The following is a 22,873-nucleotide window of genomic DNA, read 5'->3' on the forward strand; positions in this document are numbered from 1 at the left end:
GTGCCTGTGGGGCATTCAAGTGGGTACTGCAGAGTGGGCAGTTGCAGCTTGCAGCTCTAGTCTGGCTTCAAGATAGAAAGAGGTCAGCATAGAGATAGAAATGAAGACTGTGGGAGTGAGAGTGAACGGGGCGACTGTCATAAAGAGCCTGGCATAAACCCTAGCAGGAGACCCACCCTGTAAGGGTGGGCAGCAGCAGAGGAGCAATCAGAAAAACTGCAGGGTACAGGGAGGCAGGGAAACACATAACTTAGGCAGAGTAGGGAGCTACGCCTTCCAAATGGCAAGGAGAGGAGGAATTCTGCTTCTGAACAAGGTGGAGTAAGAGGGACAGGATTTACCCTGCATGAAACAAGAAACTCAGACAAAATACACAAAACAATGGTTTTCAAGAAATTGGACATCAAATAATGAAGAACAGTGATATCAGACAGGAAACAAATGAGGCCTATGGCTGCCCCGGCTTAATGCTTTGAGAGAGTTTCCAGGCTGTGCAGAAGGAGGGTGGACCAAAGGGGAGCCTGCATACCCAATGAGTTGCAAAAATGGGGCTGAGGCCCGGTAAGACCAAGGAAGCCAGAGTCTGCAGAACAAAGTACTGGAGAGAAGAGCCCTGCATTCTGAAGAGGTGCCCCCTCAAGTGTGCAGCAGGTCCTGAGCAGTGCATGTCCGCGAGGCAACTACCTGAGAGAGGGCAAGACTCATCAAGAAGAATCAGAGGGAATAGTGTCAAGAATCAGGGCTCACTGAATCAGGACGTCAGGAGCAGTGCCTCTTCCCACTGTCAGATTGGAAAACTCAGAAATCTCTGGACACAGGGTAGAGGACTCATGAGTGTCCAGCCTCCATAGGGAGGTGGGGAGTAATGCCCCACAAGTCATAAAACCAAGGTCCACCAGATCAAACACTGCAAGTAGCTTAATCACATCACAGGCCAAGCTCAATAATGTTTACAGAAATAAAACATATCCAGCAATCAACAAGGTCAAAATTACAGGTTCTGATATCTAATCAAAGATAGCCCAGGCTTGGAAAGAAGCAGGAAAACGTGGCTCATAGCAAGAAGAATCTAGCATTTTAATGGAACTCAGAACTGACAGATGTTAGAATGAACAGACAAGAATATTATAACAGTTACTACAACTGTATTCCATCTATTCAAAGTTCATTAGAAACATGGAAGATAGTTTTTAAAGGGATCCAAAGCAAACGTCCATTGACGGAAACTACAATATCTGAGATGAAAAGTGCACTAGATGGGTTGATGTCTGCTGAAGAAAAGATGAGTGAATTTGCAAACAGGTTAATTTGTACTAACCTGCTGGCTGGAGCCGAAGTTACCAACACAAAGGAAGAGAGGAGAAGCATCCATTCTGTTCTCCATGCCTTTTAGAAGCACAGGGTTGCTTTTTGGGCCACAAACATGCGAATGTACAAAAAGATGGCACTGTAGACTCCAGGGCCTGGGGACTGTGCCCAGAAATGTGACCACGGCAGAGCTGGAAGAGCACAGCCTGCTCCACCTGGAGAAACAAAACGGAGAAATGCGTTCTCCACTCTGAGAGCCAGTGCAAGGGAGCCTGGCGAGGTTCGCAGTCTTACTTGGCGGGCCGCTAGCTGGCTGTGGCAGTCAGGGACTGACTGATGGCCTGCTCTTCAGGGCCTTACTTTTAGTTCCTGGATGTCTTCCTGTATTTGGTAATTTTTCAAAACAGGGACAGCACTGCCTGGTTTTGTTAGTGAAACTCTAAGGAATGGGAGTCAGCCACAATTGCTCAGGACAGGAAAGTGGGTGGAAGAGAGCTGGGCTGGGTGGGGTAGGAGTGGGTGCTCCGGAGGTGTTTCAAACAAACGTTGATACTGGTGCCTTCCGAGCTGGCCCCTGGGGCTGTCTGCTCCGCGGCAGTGGCTCCTTCCCTGTATCCTCCGGTGCAGCAGCACACTGGCCACTCCCTCCCCATGTTTCGCTGCAGGGCCCTCCTGGGGCCCTCACAGGTGAACACCAGGCTCCTGCTGGCAAGAACCCACAGTCTGGCAGGGAGATAGGCTAGGCATGTTGTCCTGACCCCCTTCCCTCAGGGCTCACTGACGTCTGGAAAGCACATTCCGTCCCATGGCTGAGCTTGACATTAAGGGCTGTAGCAGATGAGAAAGGTTAAGCGAGCTTGGGACGGGGTGTTGCAGGTGGGCAACCTATGAGCAGCTCACACGGTGACAAATCTGAGATTAGGTGGGGCTTGCTAAGGTACAGTTTGATTTTGAGTTCAAGGGCTGAACCCTGCCCCCTCCCCCTTGCTTTCTCTGTCTCCATCCCTCAGCCAGCCAGCTTACCCGTCTTCTGCTCTGGCTTCATTCCCTGGCTCCTCCAGTTACTAAATAGTAGCCCCGACCCCAGGACTCAGGCCCTGGAAGCTTCAGAAGGTGAGGAGCAAAGCCTTTCCCAGCATTCCCAGCTTGGGTTTCCCTTGGCCCTCTAGGCTCCAGGTGCCCACCCTCAACCAACCACTCTGAGCAGGGAAGACACGCACCCACGGGCTGAGGGCTGGCCTTGGAGAGAGGGAGGGATCCCCAGGGAGACTGGGGGCTACTGCCAGAGGAGGGGAGTGCTAGAGAGGCAACAGGCTGGTGTTCCATCAGCTGACCTTCCTCAGCACACACACGAGACTGCATGAGAGAGACGCTGCTGAGGTCTTTACTGCCAGGTAATGGACGGGCCATCTCGGGCAGAGGGGTGGGGTAGACATAGATTCTGCATCCAAAGGACAGTTCGGTAATTTTCAAAGCCAGCCCAGAGAGCTGAGCTGAGGGGCCCTGGGCTGGAGTCCCGATGTGAGAGCGAAGATGGGCAGGGTAGGGTGAGTTAGAGGATGCTGGGGATTCCTGGTCAAGAACAGACAGAACCTAAAGGCACCCAGCAGACATCAGGGAGCCCAGTCCTAGCACTGATGGCCCTGGGCAGTCAGCGGAGCCGGGGGATGGGGGGGGGGGGGCGCAGTTTGTGGATTGCATGGCCTCCGCCACCACCCAAGAGAGGGCTGCATGTAGTGCCTGCTCAGACTGAACCTGAGTATATTCCAGGCCCAGCCCAGGCCTCCTGTCAGGCCCACTCCCATAAAAGGACATCTCAGCTCTGGACAAGGTCTAATTGGCCTTTATCTTCTCTTGGAGATTTATGCAATTTCCCCATGTAAGTGGGCAGGGTCTGAGTGAGATGGTAGAATTTTTTCCAGAGCTCTCGTCTTAGCCTTATGTAGGCACAGGAAAACTGCTGAACGCGCGGGCTCTGGGACGGCCATAGTCACCTCCCTGGGCAGTTTGGGCCCCACCTATATCCCACTCTCCGCCCCAATCTCAGAACCTGGCTGAGCTCACGCTGCAGGCAGCTGGCCCCTGCACATTCCCTTTACGACCAGCTGGTTCAGACAGTCCATGTGATTGTCGCTGACCCAGGTGAAACCAGGATTTGTGTTGTTTTCAGAGGAAAGAGTAATCTAGAATCTAGATTTTTGCATACTCCATATTATTGGAAACTAATGAGCCTGCATTTTTTTCATCCTCACCCATTTTTTCCATTGATTTTTAAAGAAATTGAAAGGGAGGGGGAGAGACAGGGAGAGAAAAAAATGAGTGTGAGAAAGATGCATCAACTAGTTGCCTCCTTCATAAGCCCCAACTGGGGCTGACATGCCCTAGACCGGAATTGAACCTTAGACCCTCAGTCCATGGGCTGATGCTCTCAACACCAAGCAAAATTGGCTAGGCCAAGAGCCCATTTCCTTTTATTTTAATGTTAAACTTTGCATTTATGGGATAAAACAAAATATGCAATATGTTACATATATCACATATATGTACATTATTGAAATGATGACTGTTTTGATTTTTACTTCTTTGTTTATAGTTGACAAAGTCTTATCATTTTCCCCTTTTAATTTTCTCTATGACTGATTTCTCAGGGGTCCTTCTAGATTCCTCACTGCCATTATAGCCACACAGAGGACACAGCCAGCCATCCCCTCTGCACCAAGTGTCAGGAACAGAAAAGTGCTGAGTAGTTGTACAAATTGATGGATGGATGGAGGGTGAATGGATGGATGGTGGATAGATGGATGGTGGATGGTAAATGGATGGATGATGGATGGATGGATGGATGGATGATGGATGGTTGGCAGATGGATAATGGATGGATAATGGATGAATGATGGAGGGATGGTGGGTGGATAGTAGGTAGACGGTGGATGGAAGGATGGTGGTGGGTAGATGGATGGTGGATGGATGATGGATGAAGGGTGGATGGAGGATGGATGGTGGGAGGATGGTAGGTAGATGGTGGATAGATGGATGGTGGATGGGCTTTCCCTATTTTGAGCTCTCTGGCCCATCGTGAATGAGATATTTCAGTGCTTACACCCAGCTTGGAGCCACCGTCCTGACTCTATTCTTTAATGGCTGAGAGGTCTTAACACCTTCAGCTCGGCTTCCCATCCTCCCCTCAGGCTGTGACCAGGGTGAATGGGCTCCACATAGTGGCCAGCCAATGGCAAATGCAGGCCATCCCATCCCCAACAGCAGCCAGGCAGTTCCCTTGCCAGGAGTGTGCCAAGGCCCTCGGTTTCAGGCGGGGTGGAACTTTTGGGGTGTGTGGTGGTATGGGTCCTCTCATCTGCCCTCCTAGCTCCTGTTGAGACGCTCATCAGGCAAAGCTGGTGGCCCAGAGAGGCCTGGTCTCGTCACTGTGACGATGTCACATGGCCTTGGGTCTGGCCCTTGAAATACTACCAATACCCCCAGAACCCACTTCTTCTCTATCTCCAAGTTAGGGACCCCCTTTCTCTCTTTCCCCAGGTTTTCGTTTACTGCCCTTCCCCTGGCGTAATCCTTCCTGAGTTTACACTTTTGAAAATAAAAAGCAGGAAAGGGAGACATATTTCAGGCAAATTCTGTTTCTGCTCTGTGTCCTGTGCCCTGCAGCCCAGGGGACATGCAGAAATGACATCCTGGAACTGGTAGAAAAAAGTGATCTGGGGACAAGACATAAATGGCACCACCAGAAGGTACCCTGCCCGCTGGCTCTGTGTGGGAGCTGCAGGCTGGCATTTCTCATAAAAGCTCCCAACTGGCCTTCAGGGACATCACATCGGGAGTTTGAAATCCAGCATGGAAACTGGCTACCATTCGGGGCCTGTTAAACACTCACCAGCATAGCACTGGGCAGGAGCCAGATAAGAGAGCAGAGGTGTGAGGGGCTGGACCAAAACTCACAGGATAAGTCAAGGTGAGTCCCACTCCTTTGTCAAGTTTATTTTATTAAAATATACAGGACTGATGTTGGTGGGCGCTGAGAACAGGTGCCACCCTCCCAGGTGTGCCCAGGGGAGACGCTTCTGCCATGCAGACATGCGGCCAGTCCTCATCCCAGCATGGGAGACGCCTCTCCTGGCAGCCAGTCTGGCTGAGGCCAAGGGGGGCAGAGGGATGGTGTGACCCTCTCTGACGACCTGGTCCCTGAGAAGCAGAGCTACACCAGCTGGGGGGCTGGGCTGGGGGCAGGTCAGGGGTTGGGGTGAAAGATCCCTGAGCCAGGGAAAGCTGATGCCTCCTGGAGGAAGAGAGGGACCCCCAGTCAGACTGGAGATGGGTGTCAGTGCAACTCCAAGGGGAGGACCACCTGTGGTGCCCAGGAGTCCCCATGCCCGAACCAGACCAGTCTCCATGACCTCCGCCATCCCACCCTCTCTTAAAGGCCCTGCTCACCCTGGGCCAGGCCGAGCAGAGGCGGGATGGCAGCCGATGGAATGTATGTTTGGGAATGTGCCTCGGAAGTCCCTGCTGCCTGGCCAGGCAGAAGCAGTCACCCCTCTGTGTGTCCTGGAGGCCCCTGTGGGCCTCCCACCGACCTCAGGCCCCAGCTCTCGCTGCTGTCTCTGGCCTCAGGTGGACACTGGCACCACCCCAGAGCAGAACCCAGCCAAGCTAAGTCCGGGGTTTGTGCTTTTGAATGTTGGTGAGCTGGGCTGAGGACGGGCTTGAGCCCCATCTGAGTCACAGAACAGACCCCCACTTCCTTCCCTGGGCCACCTGCGGGCCACCTCCCTGAGCCAGGCTCAGCCCACCGGGAGGGCCTCGTCTCGGAAAAGCAGTGTCTTCAGCTCCTCGTGGGCTCCCCCTGAGCTCTGGGGCTGCTTGTGCTTTTTGTAAGGGGTTGGGGTGAGCCCCTGTGGAGGTTGCCAACACTGCTTCAGGACCCCAACTGGAGGGGAGCTCAACCAAACTGCTGGGCCAAGGGAGATGGAGGCTGAGGGACAAGGGACCGAGAAGCCCTTCCTGGGCTGGATGGCCACCCAGGCTCCTGGGCGGCCAGTCCCTGAGCCACATGGCCTCTTCTTGGAACCTGCGGTGACTTGGGGCGAACAGTTTAGAGCCTGAGAGGTGGGGGCAGCACCACCACTGTCCCCACTGAGCCAGGCCTGGGCAAGTAGAGGGCTTCTCCCATCTCGTGGGGTCCGCAGTCTCCTCGCATTCTTCCCCGGGAAACCCAACCCTGAGCTTAAAGGGGCCCCTTTCTATGATGGAGGGACAGCAGGGATGGCCCCTCATCCTCGCGACAGAGCTCGCCAGGAAACCTTTCCAGGAAGCAGCAGGCTCTGCCTCCATTGCTTCTTTCCTAGTCCGAACACCTTTACCCTGGCTGTCCCTCAGGGTTCTGTGGTGAGGTGCATTGTGGGAGTGTGGTCAGTGGGCTGGGAATGGCTGGGAGACAAGAAGACCAGAGTCTGGCCCATGGTGGAGGCAAAGAAGGGAAGCAGGAGCGAGGGGCCTTCACTCTGGAGACGAGCCTGCGTACACCCAGCAGCCAATGGCTGCAGACACTGCTCTCCTCTCTGCCCACTGCGTAGGCAGCCTCACTCTGCTGGCCTGGGGTGGGCTGGCTGGGGGGTAGCTCAAATCTCCTGGACCCAGCTCCCAACCAGAAGCAGCACCCCTCCCCCACCTAGCCCAGAGGAATGGTGCACACACGTGTGTGTGTGTGTGTGTGTGTGTGTGTGTGTGTGGTGTGTGGCAAACTGTTCACTTTTTGCAAATATATTAGAAAAACATTTCTCATGGAGGCTGTTCCTGGCAGGATTGAGGTGGTGACGATGGCCATTGAGGATCCTCCGTGTGTCCTAGATGACGTTCTCGAACAGCTGCATGGAGTTCATGATGTTCTCGTCCTGCGTGGAGAGGGGACGAGAGACCTGGTCGAACCCAGGTGGACAGGGCAGGCGGTGCCCACCTCTGGTCACCTTGAGCAGATTCTGGTCAGGGACCAGCCTCTGCAGGGACCACTCTGTCTGTGTCCCTGGGCCGGGAGGAGCTGGTCAGGCCCAGCCTGTCTTCAGCCCCAAGGCCTGACTGCAGCCCATCTGGGATTGGCTAACTCACTGAAGGCCAAACCTCCCTGGTTGCTCACCCAGCGGAGGCCAAGGGCCATGGACAGGTCACTGGGAGCGAGGCAAGTGGCAGAGGTCTGACGCCCTGCCTCCCCGACCCCAAGGGTGCTCTGCAGAGAAGAGACAGCAAAATTGGGAGGCTCCAGGTGCCTGGCCCCCAGCATGACCCTGCCCAAGGGCCACACTGCCTCATCACCCCCTGTTGGCCCCACATCTGCCCCCTCTAATTCAAAGCACGCAAGGGCAGGGCTGAGCTATGGCGTGCCCAAGTGGGCTGTGGCTGGAAGGAGCCGGGGGAGGGGTTCAGATGAAAGAGTGAAAGGGAGCTTGGGGTGGGGAGTGGCCTGAGGACTGGACGGGGTAGGACACTAAGTGATCTCCTGAGGACACCTACCTTCTGACAGGTCTCCAGGAACTCATCAATGGTCACTACCCCGTCCTGATTCCGGTCCATTTTCTGCAACCGAAGCCACACCCTCGATGAGCCTGTGTCTCACCAGGTACAGTCCCTGTCCCAGGCCTGAGGACATGGCAGAGAAAGGACCTCCTCCACCCCAACCTAACCCTCTGCCCCCTACACTGGATCCTCAGCTCCTTGCACCCCACAGCTGACCTCTCCCCAGTCTGCCCTCCAGCCCCAGATGCTTCTGACGGCCTCCTGGGCTTACAATTCCCAGAATTCACCCTGATACTCAAGTAGGACAGATGGAGCAACCAAGGCACAAAAGGGCCACGTGTCCCATGGACACACAGAGAAGTCACCCAACCCCATTCCTCTTGCAGACAGTTTCCCTGGAGGAGCCGGGAGCTCTTGGGAGGCACCAGGACATGCCAAGATGTCAGCCACCTTGGAATCTATAAGCCCAGCTGGCCCTGAGCCGAGGTTCAGCTGAACGGGCATGCCCATTCACCCTCCTGTGGGAGGGTGGGCTCAGGGGGGCTCGCCCAGGTGCCCTGAGCAGGAGCCCCTTCCTCTCCTGGCCGCACACTGGCTGGAGCGCTCACCTGGAAGAACCTCTCCACGTGCTCCAGGGGCGCGTCCTCCCGCAGGAGGGGGTAGGTGTGCCGGCCCATCATGTCATAGATGGACTTCATGATGGCCAGCATCTCCTGGAGGGGCAGAGGGGCTGGCATGAGTCCAGCTGCAAGGATGGGGGAGGGTGCAAGGGCCAGAGGGGAGGGCTGCACCCATGGGTGGCGATCCCCTCCAGGGCAGGTCTGAGCCAGCTGGGAGGCCCCCCTGCTCTGCCCAGTGAAGCTCTGGCTCTTCAAGAAAAGTCAGAGGTAGATTTTTTGTCTCCAACATTTGAGACTGTAGCCACTATTTTGTATACAAAAAGTGTTTGGGCCAAAAGAACCCAACTGTGGCCCCATGTGGTGAGCCCCCCCCCCCGCCCCCGTTTCCCCTTGATTGGTGGGAGCCAAGGCCAGCCCCACCCTCAGCTTCTCCACCTGTGTCTCCCCAGGCCGAAGGGATGGTCCTAGGACACTTGCAGAACTGAACCCAGATGTGTAGTGAGGGGCACACAGCCCCATGCTCCCTGCAGCCAGGGGCCCAGGACAGAGCCCAGGAGAGGAGAAGCCCCTGTCGGCTGTCCCCCACCTGGTCTCTGGAGGGGGGGGGGGGAGGCAGGACAGCCTGGACAGCAGCCGTGGGAGCAGGAGGGCAGAGGGCTACGCCTCAGTCCCCGTACCTCTTTGGTGATGTAGCCGTCCTTGTTAATGTCGTAGAGGTTGAAGGCCCACTTGAGCTTCTCCTGGACTGTACCTCGCAGGAGGATGGAGAGGCCAACCACGAAGTCCTGGGAGGGAGGGAGGGTGCAGGGTGACCATCTGACTCCAGATTCTGTTTCCAGTTCGCTGTGTGGCTTCCACTGAGTCACAGCTCTAGAGTGAGGGGCTTGCCTTACAGAGCAGGCAGGGGCCATGAGGTTGACATTGTGTACATATGTGTAAATGTGTGTGTGTGTGTGTGTGTGTGTGTGTGTGTGTGTGTGTTTGGGATGATATGGTGGCTGATACTGATCATCTCAAGTAAAACCATTCAAACGTATGGTGTCTTAGACCACATGCATTGCTCTGACAGAGGACACCCGGGGGCCCTCTTTCAGAAACTCCCCGTAGTTTGCCAGTCAGGAAGGAGGAGTGGAGGCCGCCTGTGCTGCCGTGAGAACAGGAACAGGCAGAGCATGCTGCCTCTTCGGCATGTGGAGTGTTAGCTGCTGTTTTCCAACGTCTGTAACCTGTAATCTACGGGACTCTTGACCTCATGTGTGTGTTTAGGTGAAGAAGATGAAAGTGTGTCTAGGAAAACCGCGGACAGTCCTTGGAATCGAGGGCACCGCTGACTCTTGCTGGCGGTTTCCTCAGCAGCGAAGAATCAAAGCCTCTGAGTTCACACCCCTTTCTCTCCCCTGGGGTCTGACAGGCTCCCTGGGTTCTGACAACCGCCCTGAGGAATGTCCCGTTCAGTGTCCCTCGGTGAGTGTCGTGCAGCAGCGATGGCACTGGGGGAGAGGTGGTGGCACTCTCTGCCCTGTGAGCCACCGGCCCATCCTCGGTGACACACCAGTGGCCCCAAGCCCACAGCTTCCCAGTCTAAATCGCCAACACACACAGCACAGCCGTGGGCGGGGCCATGGCTAGTTCTGTGACTTCTTGCCCTTAAATCCGAGACAAAAGAAGCCTATCCCATCCACAGTCCCGCTCTGGGGCTGTCCCTGCGGCAGAGCCCGGGCTGAGGGGCTCCTATAAGCCACACAGCGACGCAGAGAGGCCTCCAAACTAAGACACCAGCGTGCCCCGAGGGGTGCCGGGTGGAGCACTGGGCAGGAGCTCGGCCAGGGGTGGGGTCGAGGGTGTGACTGAAGTTGCAGGCCTCCTTGGTTGCTCAGGACACACCCTGTGTGGTCAGTCACCAGGAGCGGGTCACTTAGGGGGGGAGGTTAGGGGATGGTAAAGGCAGTCACAGCTTCCCTGAGACACATACCAGCCAGAACTCTCCAAGGGAGCAGGGCCCTGCAGACAAGTGAGGTGGATGAGCAAGGCCCTGGACAGCATCTGCGTGCAGCACTGTCTGAGCCCAGGAAGGGAGGCCGGCCTCAGGCTCCCGCCTCTGGCCCAGCCCAGGGGACCAGGAGGGAGAACGTGGGACCACGCTCCATGCTAGGTTTGCTGGTCTTGCCCATCTAGTTTCTGGTAGTCTTTGGTGAGGGCAGGGAAGTTTTAGTATTTTCCCATTTCAATCCATTTTCATTAATATGGGTCTTGTCTCTCAAGAACATACAAAAGCATCGGCATCTCTGCAAATGTCGGTAAACGGACCTGAGTTTCCATTTCCAGAACACGCTGAGTCTGAGCCAAGTGCCACCCAAACCTGCGGGACCCCCTGGCCGGTGGGCGGTCCCTGGGGAGACACTGCCCTCCTCCCTTCCTGGAAGAGCCGCCCCAAGCAGACCCCGGGATCAGGAGAAAGGTCGTCATGGAGAACACACACCATGTGGACGCAGAGGCGCTACCTTACCTGCAGAGAAGCACACCGAAGGCCGATGACACCGGAGGGGACAGCCTGAGAGATGCTAGGCAGAGGGGCCTCAGCACACAGCACCCTCAACTGAGCCACTGACACAGCCCCCAAGACCCACCACTCTAATAGTATCGAAAGAGCCCTCCTGAGGGGGATGGCCACCAGAGAGGAACCTCGGCCTTCTTGGCACTGCCCCCTCCTGGCCCTTGGGCACAGAGGGGCCCTGCTGAGCAGTCTGAGCCTCTGATTTCAGAACGAGAGGAACCACCACAATGCCCTGGTGTGTCCCTCACACCAGCACCTTCCCACACCCCCTCCCCAGGTGTCTCAGGAGCCTCGAGAAGGATCTGCAAAAACTGGTCACAGCGAGGGGCCAAGGACAGTGAGTGTTCCCTGCTGTCTCCCCCTGTGCTGATGGGGTGTGCACTGTGTGCAGGTTCATGGAGAAGGGAAGCTGGAAGCACTGCACATGCACACACGCACAGGAGCCCTGAGCGTGGGCTGAGGGGACAGACCCTGTGATCACCCAGGCCGTGTCAGCAGCACTGGGTGGGCGGGCACATAGAGGAATGCAGCAATGTTAGGTGCTATCTTATTATCACACACACACACACACACCCTCGGCTGGTCCGCAGGCTTTCCTGTCACCGCCCTTGGCCCAGTGGTTATCGATCACACCTGGCTCTCAGCATGGGTTTCCTCCCCTAAGAGGTTTCAGCTTTTCACTTGCAGCTATTTTTAGGGGTCTGGGCTCCACCGAGATGCCTCCTTCAAATGATCTTGTGGCCTGGCCTGGGTGGGACCCATGGCAGCCCACAGGGCCAGGCGAGGCCATGCTGCGGACACTGCGGGGGGCAGGCTCTCCTTCCAGACAGCGGAGACACCAGGCTGGGATGGCAGGAGCCTGCTCAGGCCAGGTGCTCTGTCTGTTTCCGACAACAGTGGGGAATTCTGGGGCTGGGCCTGCAGCCCGCTGCCGGCACAGATCTCTCAGTGGGACCCCGTCCCTTTCTCCTCTGGAAGCTCACCCTGGGTCACTGCCACCTCAGGGTGCCCCAGTGGCTCTGGGCTCACTGGGCTGGGCTGGAAGACAAGGCTGGGAAGACGATGGCCAGACAGCAAAACCAAATTCTACTGACTTCACAGGGAGGCCGGGCCAGCCACACACAGTCCACCTGTTCTCCAGGGCACACGCAGGTCCATGTACACCAGGCCTGACCCCCTAGAGAGCCCGAGGGTGTGGAGCAGGGCAGAGGGACGCCTGGCCTGCCATGGGGGACATGGGAGGGAACAGCAGAGACCTACCTCGAAGCAGATGGCCCCATTCCTGTCCGCGTCGAAGGCGTTGAAGAGGAAGTGTGCATAGGTGGTGGCATCTGGAGGAGACAAGGGCTCTGGCTGGGGTGAGGGGGGCCTCCTGGCAGCCAAGCCCCCATGTCAGGCAGCCCCACTGGGGGTCCACCTGTGTCCTGAGCTGGGGTACCCCCTTCCAATGGGATAGAGGCAGCATCAGGCCTCCAGGAAGCAAGTGGTGGCGGGGAGCACAGAGGTGGAGGTGAGGGTCCCCTCCCCGTAAAGGGACACCCGCCCTCTGCAGAACTGCCAGGGACAAAGTGGGGGCTTTGGGAGAAGCGGGGGCAGGGGTCTGGCCTCAGACTCACCTCCCTGAGGGAAGAACTGTGCGTAAATGAGCTTGAAGGTGTCTTCATCCACCAGGCCCGAGGGACACTCCTGCAGCAGTAAGTCACCCTCAGCAGCCTCGGCCACCTCAGCCCCGCACCCTGACTCCTCCCTCTGGGCCCCCAGGAGAGCCTGGTGGTTGGGGGGTGAGGCAGGAGGGGTAGGTGTGTGTGTGGGGGGAGAGCTGGTCCCCTTGGGCCAATCTGGTCTCGTACACCCTTCCCTGTGCCAGCACATAGACACACAGAAAGAAGCCCGGGGCCTTCAGAACACTGACTCAGGGGCTTGGTCTACACACTCCCCAGGTTGGTCTCCCACAAAGCATGAGCCTCATCAAGGCCCCAGAATATTTGCTGTTCCATGGAAGTTTCTAGAAGGCCTGCCTGAGCCAGAACTCCCCTTCCTGGAGGCAAAGGTAAAGGGGTTTGGTGGGTCAGGGCCTCTCCTGAGGGGTGGGGATCACTCACATTCTTGAAGCCCCTATAGAGGGACTGCAGCTCCATCTTGGTGAACTTGGTCTGTGCCTGCAGCTGCTCCAGCCCCTCTGGCTGGTGGCGCACCATGGACAGCTCCAGCTCACTGTCGCTGCTATCTGGAGGGGCACACAGACCCGGGAGGGTGGAACGTGTTAAACCCCCACCATCCTTCTCCTTCTTGCTAGGGAGAGGGTGCCAGTCCAGGGGCTGATGTCGGAGGTGGAGGGACTCTCCTTGCATGAGTATTGTGTATACACAGGCTTCACCCTGCACAAAGGGAGGGGCTATAGTGGAACAGCACCCTCAGGCCACTCTGCCTCCCTGTCCTCACACACAGTGGGCCATCCCTACTCGTCTCACCTGCAGCGTGACCACCCTATTAGCCACACAGTAGGACAGGGGCTGGGAGCTAGCTCTGCCCTTGAAAGACACTGAACAAGGTGAGACAGGAGGGATAAAGACAGCAAGGCAGGCTCAAGGGACCCTCAACCTTCAAGACCCAATTCATGGCCACCCCCTCCATGCAGGCCTCCCTGACTTCTGCCAGGAATGGGGAGAGGACCCTCATGGCCCATTCAGCCTACCACACTGCTGCTTGGCTACATTTGGTGGGGGGACTTACTCACATTTTGACATGAGGTCAGATTTCAAAGGCCCATTGGGCAGGGACAGAGCTTTTCTTTTATAACAAGACATCCAAATATTAACTAATAGTAGCTGCCTCTCGGCAGCATGGGGAGAGCATGGATTTCAGATGATCTACTTTTTTATTCATCTTTTTTTTTTTTTTTTTACCTTTTCCTAAATTTTCTTGGTGTGGTATGTATCACTTTTATAATACAAAATAGAGCTATAGACAGAGAAGCACTGAGTACCTACACCTGCTGAGCAACCTGATCACATAATTGCAGACCTTCCCACCACGCTGTCACCAGCCCTGCCTGCCCAGGCACCCCACAGAATTATGGGTCTGTGGTAATCAGTAGCCCCTTGGCACTGCCCGCCTGGGCCCACAGAGCCCAGAACAGTGCCAGGCATGGAGTTCTGCTAACTGAGCCTTTAGAGCCCTGTACTGGACTGCTCCATGCCCGACCTCTCCCAGAAGCACTGCCCACTCTCACTGACCCAAGAGCAGCCTGCAGACTGCCCAGCAAGTGGGCTCTCTTGCCTTGGTCATGCACACTCCCAGTCTCCAAGACAGCTATTTCATACCTTCCTCTCTTTGAACTGCCAATACCTCCTCCCTATCCTGCTCCTCAGGTTGCTTCCTATATCACCAAGAAAATAGAAGCCATAGAAGAAAATTTTCAGCCACAACACAGATCCATCTACCTGCATCTGGCCAGACCTCCACTTTTCCTCCTTCTCTGGGGATGAACTGTCCCTGTTCTTGGCTAATTCCTCCACTTACACAGTGGGTATAGTCCCTTCTCACCTATTCAAGCATGAGGCCCTAGAAATTCTCCCCACTCTTTCCGCTCTCCTTACCATTATTCTTTCCTCACTTGAGAATCATTCTATCATCATATGGACACCTGGCAATCCTCAGTCAAGTTTAGTATAGGTAAACCTTGCAAGCCAGCAATTCTACTCTGGGTTCTAATATCCCAAATAAAATCATACCCAGCTAAGGGGACATGTAGAAGAATGCTCATGGTAACTGTATTTTTTAGGGGGAGCTGGAGGCATCCCAAGAGTTTGTCAAAGACAGGATGGGGAACCACAATATGAGGGATGCATACCAGGAAGCACTGTGCAGTGGAATAGAGGTATACCCCAATACACAAATCCAAGAAGCTCAGTAAATCCCAAGAAGAAAAAAGAAAAAGACAAACACATGTAAGAACAGAACAGTCAAGCTGAAGAAAACCAAAAATAAAGAGGAAATTTTTTAAAATCCAGTGGGGAAAGGGAGACTCTAAAAAAGAAGAACAATAAAAAAAACCACCTAACTTCTCACAGGAAATTATGTAGGCCAAGAGACAATGGGAGCAACACTTCATACTGATGAAAGAAAAAATATGATAACCTAGAATTTTATTTCCATTGATAATATCCTTCAAAAAAAAAAAAAAGGTGAAGTATAGGCATTTTCCAGTAAATCAAGCATATCAAACTCAAAGGCTAACACAGGCCAAATAAATAAGGTTTAAAAGCTTCAATTTCCATAGAAATGTAGGTTTATTTTGATAGAGACATGCTGAATACAAAGGGTTGAAATAAGTGAGTCATTGTTAACATAAAATAGAACATTTTAATAAAAATTAATTTTTTTCTTGAACATTAACTTACCAGACACTGAATAACTGCACAAATTAATAAGTGTAATGCAAATAAACCTATTTTTTTTATTCTACGAAAGTGAAATATTTCCAGTTGTGCACACCAAACAAGTCACTCCAGACTAATGACGTGGCAATTAGCTGTTAAAATATTCTCTGCTAGTATTAGTGGAGAGAAATGGTGCACTTGTGCATAAGGGAAATGAATGCAACACAATTATAGTAATCAGTCATTAGTAAACATTGTAGTTCGTTATTAATAATTATGTATAACAGGATATTGTAAAAATTAAGTTACAAAATTTTTATTAAAACGTTTTTTACATACCATTATATTGGCTCAGCCGCAAAAATATTCATTGTGGGCCGCATGCGACCCTCGGACTGGGAGTTTGACATGCTTGCAGTAAATGAATGCTAGGGAGTTTGCTGTCAGCAGAATTGCATTACAAGAAATGCTAAAGGAAATACTTCAGGATGAAGGAAAATGGTATCAAATAAAAATCAAGATCAGCAAGAAAATAAGAGGAAATATTTTGAATTGAATTTTTGAAAAGATAACATCAAAATTTGTGGCATGCAGATAAATTAGAGTGAAATTTAAAGCATTAAATACCTATTTTAGAAAAGAGGAACGTTTCTAAATAAATAAGCTTTCCCCTAAGGTTAAGAACAGGCAAGAATATCTGCTATCTCCTCTCCTATCCAACATCATGATGAAAGTCCTAATCAATGCAAAAGGTGTTGGGTGGCAGAGGAGGAAAAAAAGAAAAAAGAAAAAAAAAAAAGCAAGAATTAGATTAGAAAGAAAAAAATCAAACTATCTTATTTTCAGATGACATGATTATGTATAATCCCAAATAATGTACAAAAATAACCCTCTAATAAGTGAGCTTAGTAAGGTCATAAGTTACAAAGTTAACACAAAATTGGTCACATTTCTATAGACCAGCAATATACAATTGGAAACAAAAATTTAAAAACAATACTATTTGCAATTGCTTGCCCTACAAATGAAATACATAGGTAAAAATCTAACAAAACATGCACATAATCTGAATGCTGAACACTACAAATGCTGATGAAAGAAACCACAGAAGACTGAAATAAGTGAAGAGCCAACCATGTTCAGAGATTGAAAAACCCAATATCATAAAGATGTCAGTTATTTCCAAAATTATCTACAGATTTAACAGAATTCCAATAAAAATCCTGGGAAGATTTTTTTATATGTACACACAATAATTCTAAAATTATAGATGTACACACAATAATTCTAAGATTTATAGGGTAAAGGAAACAGAATAGCTAAAATAGTTTTGAAAAAGAATCAAGGGGAAATCAGTCTATCTGACTTTAAGATTTATTATACAATATAATAACCAAGACTGTTTGGTGTTTGAGGAGAGATAGACACATAGATCAATGCAACAACACAGATAACTCAGAAACAGAACCACACAAATATAACCAGCTGATTTTTTACAAATGTGCAGTGGAGAAAGAATAATTTTTTAATAGATGGTACTAGAAAATTGAACATCCATTACCAAAAAAAAAAAAAATGGACTTTGACTAAACATTATATCTTATACAAAAATTAACTCAAAATGAAGCACAGATTTAGATGTAAGACATGTAACTATAACACTTCTGGAAAAATAACAAACATGGAAGAAAATCTTCATGGCCTAGGTTTAGGCAAAGCATTCTTCATGGCCTAGGTTTAGGCAATGACATCAACAGCAAAATCATAAAAGAAAAAATCGATAAACTGCACTTTTTAATGAAAAAGTAAAACTTTTGATCAATAAGACAGACTGATAAATAAAAAACTAAACTACAGACTGGAAAAATATTTGCAAATCACATATCTGACAGAATTTATAAACAACTCTTAAAACCCAGCAGAATTAATAAATGGGCAAAGGACTTGATCAAACACTTTACACAAGAGGATCTACAGATGACAAGTAAGTACAAATAAAGACATTTAACATCATTTGCAAACTAAAACCATAACAATATATTAGAATCACTTAACTAACAGTGTCAAGTGATGTTAAGGAGCGGAGGAGCAGGAACTGTTATACTTTGTTGACAGGAATGACAGTGGTGGTGACCTCTGGGAATCAGTGAGGCAGTTTCTTATAAACATACACGTCCCCCGTGACCCAGAAATCCCACTGCTGGTTATTTACCCAAATGAAATGAAACCTATTATATTTCCACAATAATTTATGTACATATCTAAAGCAACTTAATTCACAGTCGTCAAAACCTGAAGATAACCCAAATGCACTTGGACCAGTGAATGGATAACTGAACCGTGTCACATCCACACAGTGAAATACTCCTCGGCAATGAATGTGATCAAACTTTTGATAGCCACACAACAGGGGCAAATCTCAAATGCATTGGCAAGTTAAAGAATCAGACTCAAGAGGCTACCTAATGTAAAATGCCAATCACACAACATTTTGGAAAATGTGAAATTATAGAGAAGGTGAATATATCAGGGGCTGGGGGCAAGAAATGGACTGATTACAAGATGAGGGAATTGTTTATGGTGATGGGCTTGTTCTATAGCTTGGTGGTGGTAACATGACTATGCATTTGCCAAAATTCACAGATCTGGGAGACACCAGACACATGCATGCACAGAGGAAAGACCACAAGAGGACACAGTGAGAAGGCGGTCATCTGCAAGCCAGGGAGAGAGCCTGAGAAGAAACCAAACCTGATGGCATCTTGACCTCTGATTTCTAGTCTGCATATGAATGAGAAAATAAACTCGTGCTGTTAAAAACAAACAAAAACAAAACAAACAAACAAAACCAAAAAAATCATAGGCTGGGGCACCCAAGCAAGCAAATGGCACTATATGTAAATTATAAAAAATAAAAATTAGAATAACAACTCCAGGAAAAGAAGAAATGGGGGAATAAAAGGGAAAGGGAAAAATAAGAGAGAGGTTTTAAATGAGTCGAGACTGACACTGTCACCGAAACTGGTTTGGCTCAGTGGATAGAGCGTCGGTCTGTGGACTGAAAGGTCCCAGGTTCGATTCCAGTCAAGGGCATGTACCTTGGTTGCGGGCACATCCCCAGTAGGGGGTGTGCAAGAGGCAGCTGATCAATGATTCTCTCTCATTGATGTTTCTAACTCTCTATCCCTCTCTCTTCCTCTCTGTAAAATATCAATAAAATATATATATTTTTAAAAAGACTGACACTGTCCCATGAACTAAAGAGCTTAAGTAACCTAATCCTCTTCCTCAAAAGCCAAAAAATAAAATAAAACAAAAATCCTGAATATACATATCCAGGGGTGGGCAAAAAGTAGATTTTCAGTGGTGAGTTCATGAAACACAGTTTATTTTTGTATTATTATGTATTTACTTGTGATTGTATTATTCATAAACCTACTCTTTATTAATTATTGAATTACTAGAGGCCCAGTGCATGAAAATTCATGCACTGGAGAGGGGGTTCCCTCAGCCTGGCCTGCCCCCTCTCACAGTCCAGGAGCCCTCAGGGGCAAGAGGCGACCTGGAGATCAGGGGAAGGCAGATGCCCCATCATACCTCTGCTGCTGCCTCTGCCGGCAGCACAAGCCCAAGCAGGTCCTGATTATCTGAGCCTCAGATGGCCCGGGGTGGCTGGGCAACCAACATAGGAGACTTGCCTGCACCTTGGGCTGGCCCTGGGCAGCTTGGGGGCTGAGGGGACTGGGCGCTGCCATCTTGTGGCTGTGGATGCCGCCATCTTTGAGAGCAGGGCACTCAATTAGCAATTTCCCTCTTTATTAGATAGGATTTTTTTTTAAATAAAACTCTTAAAATATATTTTATTGATTTTTTACAGAGAGGAAGGGAGAGAGATAGAGAGTTAGAAACATCTATGAGAGAGAAACATCGATTAGCTGCCTCCTACACACCCCCTACTGGGGATGTGCCTGCAACCAAGGTACATGCCCTTAGACCAGAATCGAACCTTTCAGCCCTCAGGCTGATGCTCTATCCACTGAGCCAAACCAGTTTCGGCTAAAATAAATATTTATTGTTGAAAGTATTACATATGTTCTCTTTTGTCCCCCCCATTGACCCCTTCAGTTCACCCCTCACCCCCCACCCCAGGTCTTTAGCACCCTATTGTCTGTGTCCCTGGGTTATGCATCTATGCATACAAGTACACCTTAAATTTACGCAGTGTTATATGTCAATTATATCTCAATAAAGCTGAAAAACCAAAAAAATTATATGCTCATTTCAATTCTGAGCAAAGATGAAACCAAATGTTAGCCAACTTAATCCAAGAGTTTTTTCAAAAAGTAAAAGTGCAACCTGATTTTACCTGTAAGAGAATAAGGAGGGGAAAATCATTGAAAATCCAAAAGGGCACTGATAAATATCGGCATCTGTTTATAATTAAAACAAACAAAAACTCTTAGCAAACTAGGAATTCAAGAGAACTGTCTTAACTTGATGCAGCTTTCATTTGCAAATCACATATTTATCTACAGGCCATTGGATTTAATGGCAAAGTTAAGACACATTCTCTTTAAGATCTGGGCTGCCATCACAAGGTTGGCCTTAATCGTCACTAATTGCTGTCTTACCAACGCTCTACAAAAATTTTAAAAAAAGAAATAAAGAAATAAACGATGTGACAGAAAGTAAAGGAAACACTAACATTACTTGTCAATAATAGGGCCCCCAGGAACCAAAAGAATCAATATACATGAGAATTTGGTTGCCAGATGCAAAATTAATTTATAAAAACCAATAACAATTTTCTACACCAGTAATAACCACTTAGAAAATATAATAAAAAGGTAACATTCATAATATCAATAAAAACTAAAAAGTACCTAAGCATTAATCAAAACCCAAAGGACCTCTGTATAGACAGATATCTGAAGACATGAGACATTCCATTTTAGATAGGACTGTATAATATCATAAACATTTCATCTTTCCCCAAAGTAATCTGTAAATTCAGTACATTCTTTTTTAAAAAAATATATTTTATTTATTTTTTACAGAGAGGAAAAGAGAGGAATAGAGAGTTAGAAACATCAATGAGAGAGAATCATCGATCAGCTGCCTCTTGCACACCCCCTACTGGGATGTGCTCGAAACCAAGGTACATGCCCCTGACCGGAATCGAACCCAGGACCTTTCAGTCCGCAGACCGACGCTCTATCCACTGAGCCAAACCGGTTTTGGTTCAGTACACTCTTAATCAAAAAATTTAGTTGGCCTTTCAGGGGCTTGATAAATTTACTCTGAAATGTAGAACGAGGAATAAAAGGTCCATTAAATTCTGGAAAAGAGTACAGAGGGCGCTTCCCCTACCAGATACTCCTACACACTGCAGTCACCGAGTTAAAACTGTGTGGTTGGTGCAAGAACAAGCAAACCCACAAGCAGAACAGGAAGGTCAAAAAACAAAGAGGCATAGAGGGGGCAGGAGACTGAGGAGAGGTCAGATTGTGTGGTCGATGGAGTTAGGAAAGATGGCTCCCCACATACAGAACATGAATCTGGATCCCTTTGTGCCACGTGCAAAAGTGGGCTCCAGGTGAACTAGGACCCGAATACGAAAGGTGAGCTGCAGAATTCAAATAAAATGTATCTTGCTAACTAACTGGTAGAGAAAGACTTCTGAAAATGTCAAAAGCTCAAAGCATAAAGGAAAAAAATTTAAAAATTCAATACCATTAAAATGAAGGATTTCTGTTCAACCAAGGCCAGTTAAAGACACTCAGCAGAATGGGAGAAGACAATGTCCATGCTCACAACTGACAAAAGAAGAATGTCTAAAACAGATCATCATCGGAGAGGAGACCCCTGAGCTAAGATGCAGAGCTCAGAAAGCAGAGCCATTGCTTCTGGCAGAAATGACCGAGCCCAAGTGACCACAGGGTCACACACCACTGACTGTGCTAGAAGTTAGTGGGCAAGGAGGAGGCCCTTGCCAGGCTCTTTACCACCATGCGCATCTGTCCTCCGTAAGGTCCAGGAAGGCACCTGTCCCCACTGCCCAGGCTACTGCCTGCTGGGCTGGCTCTGGGGGAAGGGAAGAGAGAGGTGGACTTGGCAGCGTGGGGGTTTCTGGTCTCTGCTGGACGGGGAAGTGGGCTGGAGCCCCAGGCTTGATGTTGCTATAGGCCCCGCCCCCTAGTCTCTGGCTCAACTGTTGCTTATCTGGACACAGTCAGTGGTGCATGACCCCGGGGGTCCTTGGGGCCAGGTTCCTTCTGCCCGAAGCCATGGGAGCCGACACAATATGCTCCTCTGTGCCATGCTCTGCTTCCTGAGCTTTGCTCACACTCAGTTGGCTCTCACAAGGCTTGTGAGTGGGACTCTTCCCACTTTCGATTTGACCCAGGCGACTGCTTCCACTCTGAGCTCCTGACACCTGTGCTGTAAGAGGCTGGGGCACACACAGCCCCCGCAGCCTTGCACAATCTGACACGCGCACGCAGTGTGCCAAAGTTCAGAAAGGTCCTGGCTCTGCCACTTTCTGGATGGGTATCCTTGGAAAGTCAGTTCCTCTCCCTGAGCCTCAGTCTCCTCATCTGTAAAATGAGCCTAAAATGAGGACAGAATGCTGGCACGCACAGAGAGCCTGAGAGAGCACTCGCTAGATGCTGGCTAGCCGTTGTCATCAGCACCCTAAATCTGAAAACTGTCAGGGCCAATGTACACTGGTGGACTTGCAGTGCACCAAGAGCGGCGGCCCCTGCCAGAGGCAAGCGAGCCCAGGACACCCTGAGCAAATCCGACATTGGTAGGAGAGGGGGCGGGGGGGGGGGGGGGGGGGGGGGGGGGGCGGCGGCGGGCCAGGAGGGCGTGGCTGGAATTCAGGGGCCCAAGCCAAGAGTAGCCACAGGTCTTCCAGGCTTGTGGGGGGCCTGTTTCTCTGTTTTCAGTGTCCATACGGAAAGTGACAGGTTCCTGAGTGGAGAAGCTGGGGATTAAGAAATTAAAGAATGAAAGAAGAGACCAAGAGTCAGAAATAGATTCATCAAGCTGGGTGCTAGATGGGTGCCATCTTCTCTGATGGAGAGGCAGCGAGCACTGAGCCACACAGCAGGTTTATTTTATAGGGTCAAAGGAGCTTATTTGCATTCTTAACTAGGCCCTAGCTTTACTGGATTTACATATCTAGACCCGCCCCTGCTGACTCCTAGACAAAGGTACTCTGCCAGTGCCTGGGGCTCAGCTAACAATTTAAAGAATGTCCATGTGCCTTCTCAGGCAGCCCTCTATATAAGCTCCAGGTCCCCGTGGCAAGGCCAGGCCCCATGGGTGCTGTGGGAAGGAGGCAGCTATGGAGGATGGGGCTGCGCTGGAGGAACAGTGGTGGTGGGCCAGGCCACGCATCAGTCTGTTATGGGCATGCCCCATGCTCCCCTTCCCTCCTCTTTTCCCTTCAGCCATCTACACTCCGGCCTCACAATTGAGCC

The 22,873-nt window shown here is 50.5% G+C and overlaps 1 protein-coding gene across 4 annotated transcripts in view; it reads right to left on the bottom strand.

Annotated features, from left to right (window-relative positions):
- Positions 1-5,286: 5,286 nt before the first annotated feature.
- KCNIP3 (potassium voltage-gated channel interacting protein 3) overlaps positions 5,287-22,873 on the bottom strand; it is a 61,516-nt gene continuing 43,929 nt past the window's right edge. For 2 of the 4 annotated variants that reach the window (XM_036436080.2, XM_036436084.2), the window contains 7 exons: positions 13,107-13,231; positions 12,621-12,690; positions 12,265-12,335; positions 9,128-9,235; positions 8,439-8,543; positions 7,828-7,890; positions 5,287-7,214 (listed from right to left, as the gene is read on the bottom strand). In XM_036436080.2, the coding sequence (XP_036291973.1) occupies positions 7,167-7,214; positions 7,828-7,890; positions 8,439-8,543; positions 9,128-9,235; positions 12,265-12,335; positions 12,621-12,690; positions 13,107-13,231 (590 nt within the window). In that variant the 3' untranslated portion in view covers positions 5,287-7,166. The remainder of the gene's footprint in view (positions 7,215-7,827; positions 7,891-8,438; positions 8,544-9,127; positions 9,236-12,264; positions 12,336-12,620; positions 12,691-13,106; positions 13,232-22,873) is intronic. The other 2 variants (XM_036436083.2, XM_036436082.2) reach the window with 2 other exon arrangements.

The sequence above is a fragment of the Pipistrellus kuhlii genome, unplaced genomic scaffold (assembly GCF_014108245.1).
Source record: "Pipistrellus kuhlii isolate mPipKuh1 unplaced genomic scaffold, mPipKuh1.p scaffold_m20_p_13, whole genome shotgun sequence".
Classification (NCBI taxonomy): domain Eukaryota; kingdom Metazoa; phylum Chordata; class Mammalia; order Chiroptera; family Vespertilionidae; genus Pipistrellus; species Pipistrellus kuhlii.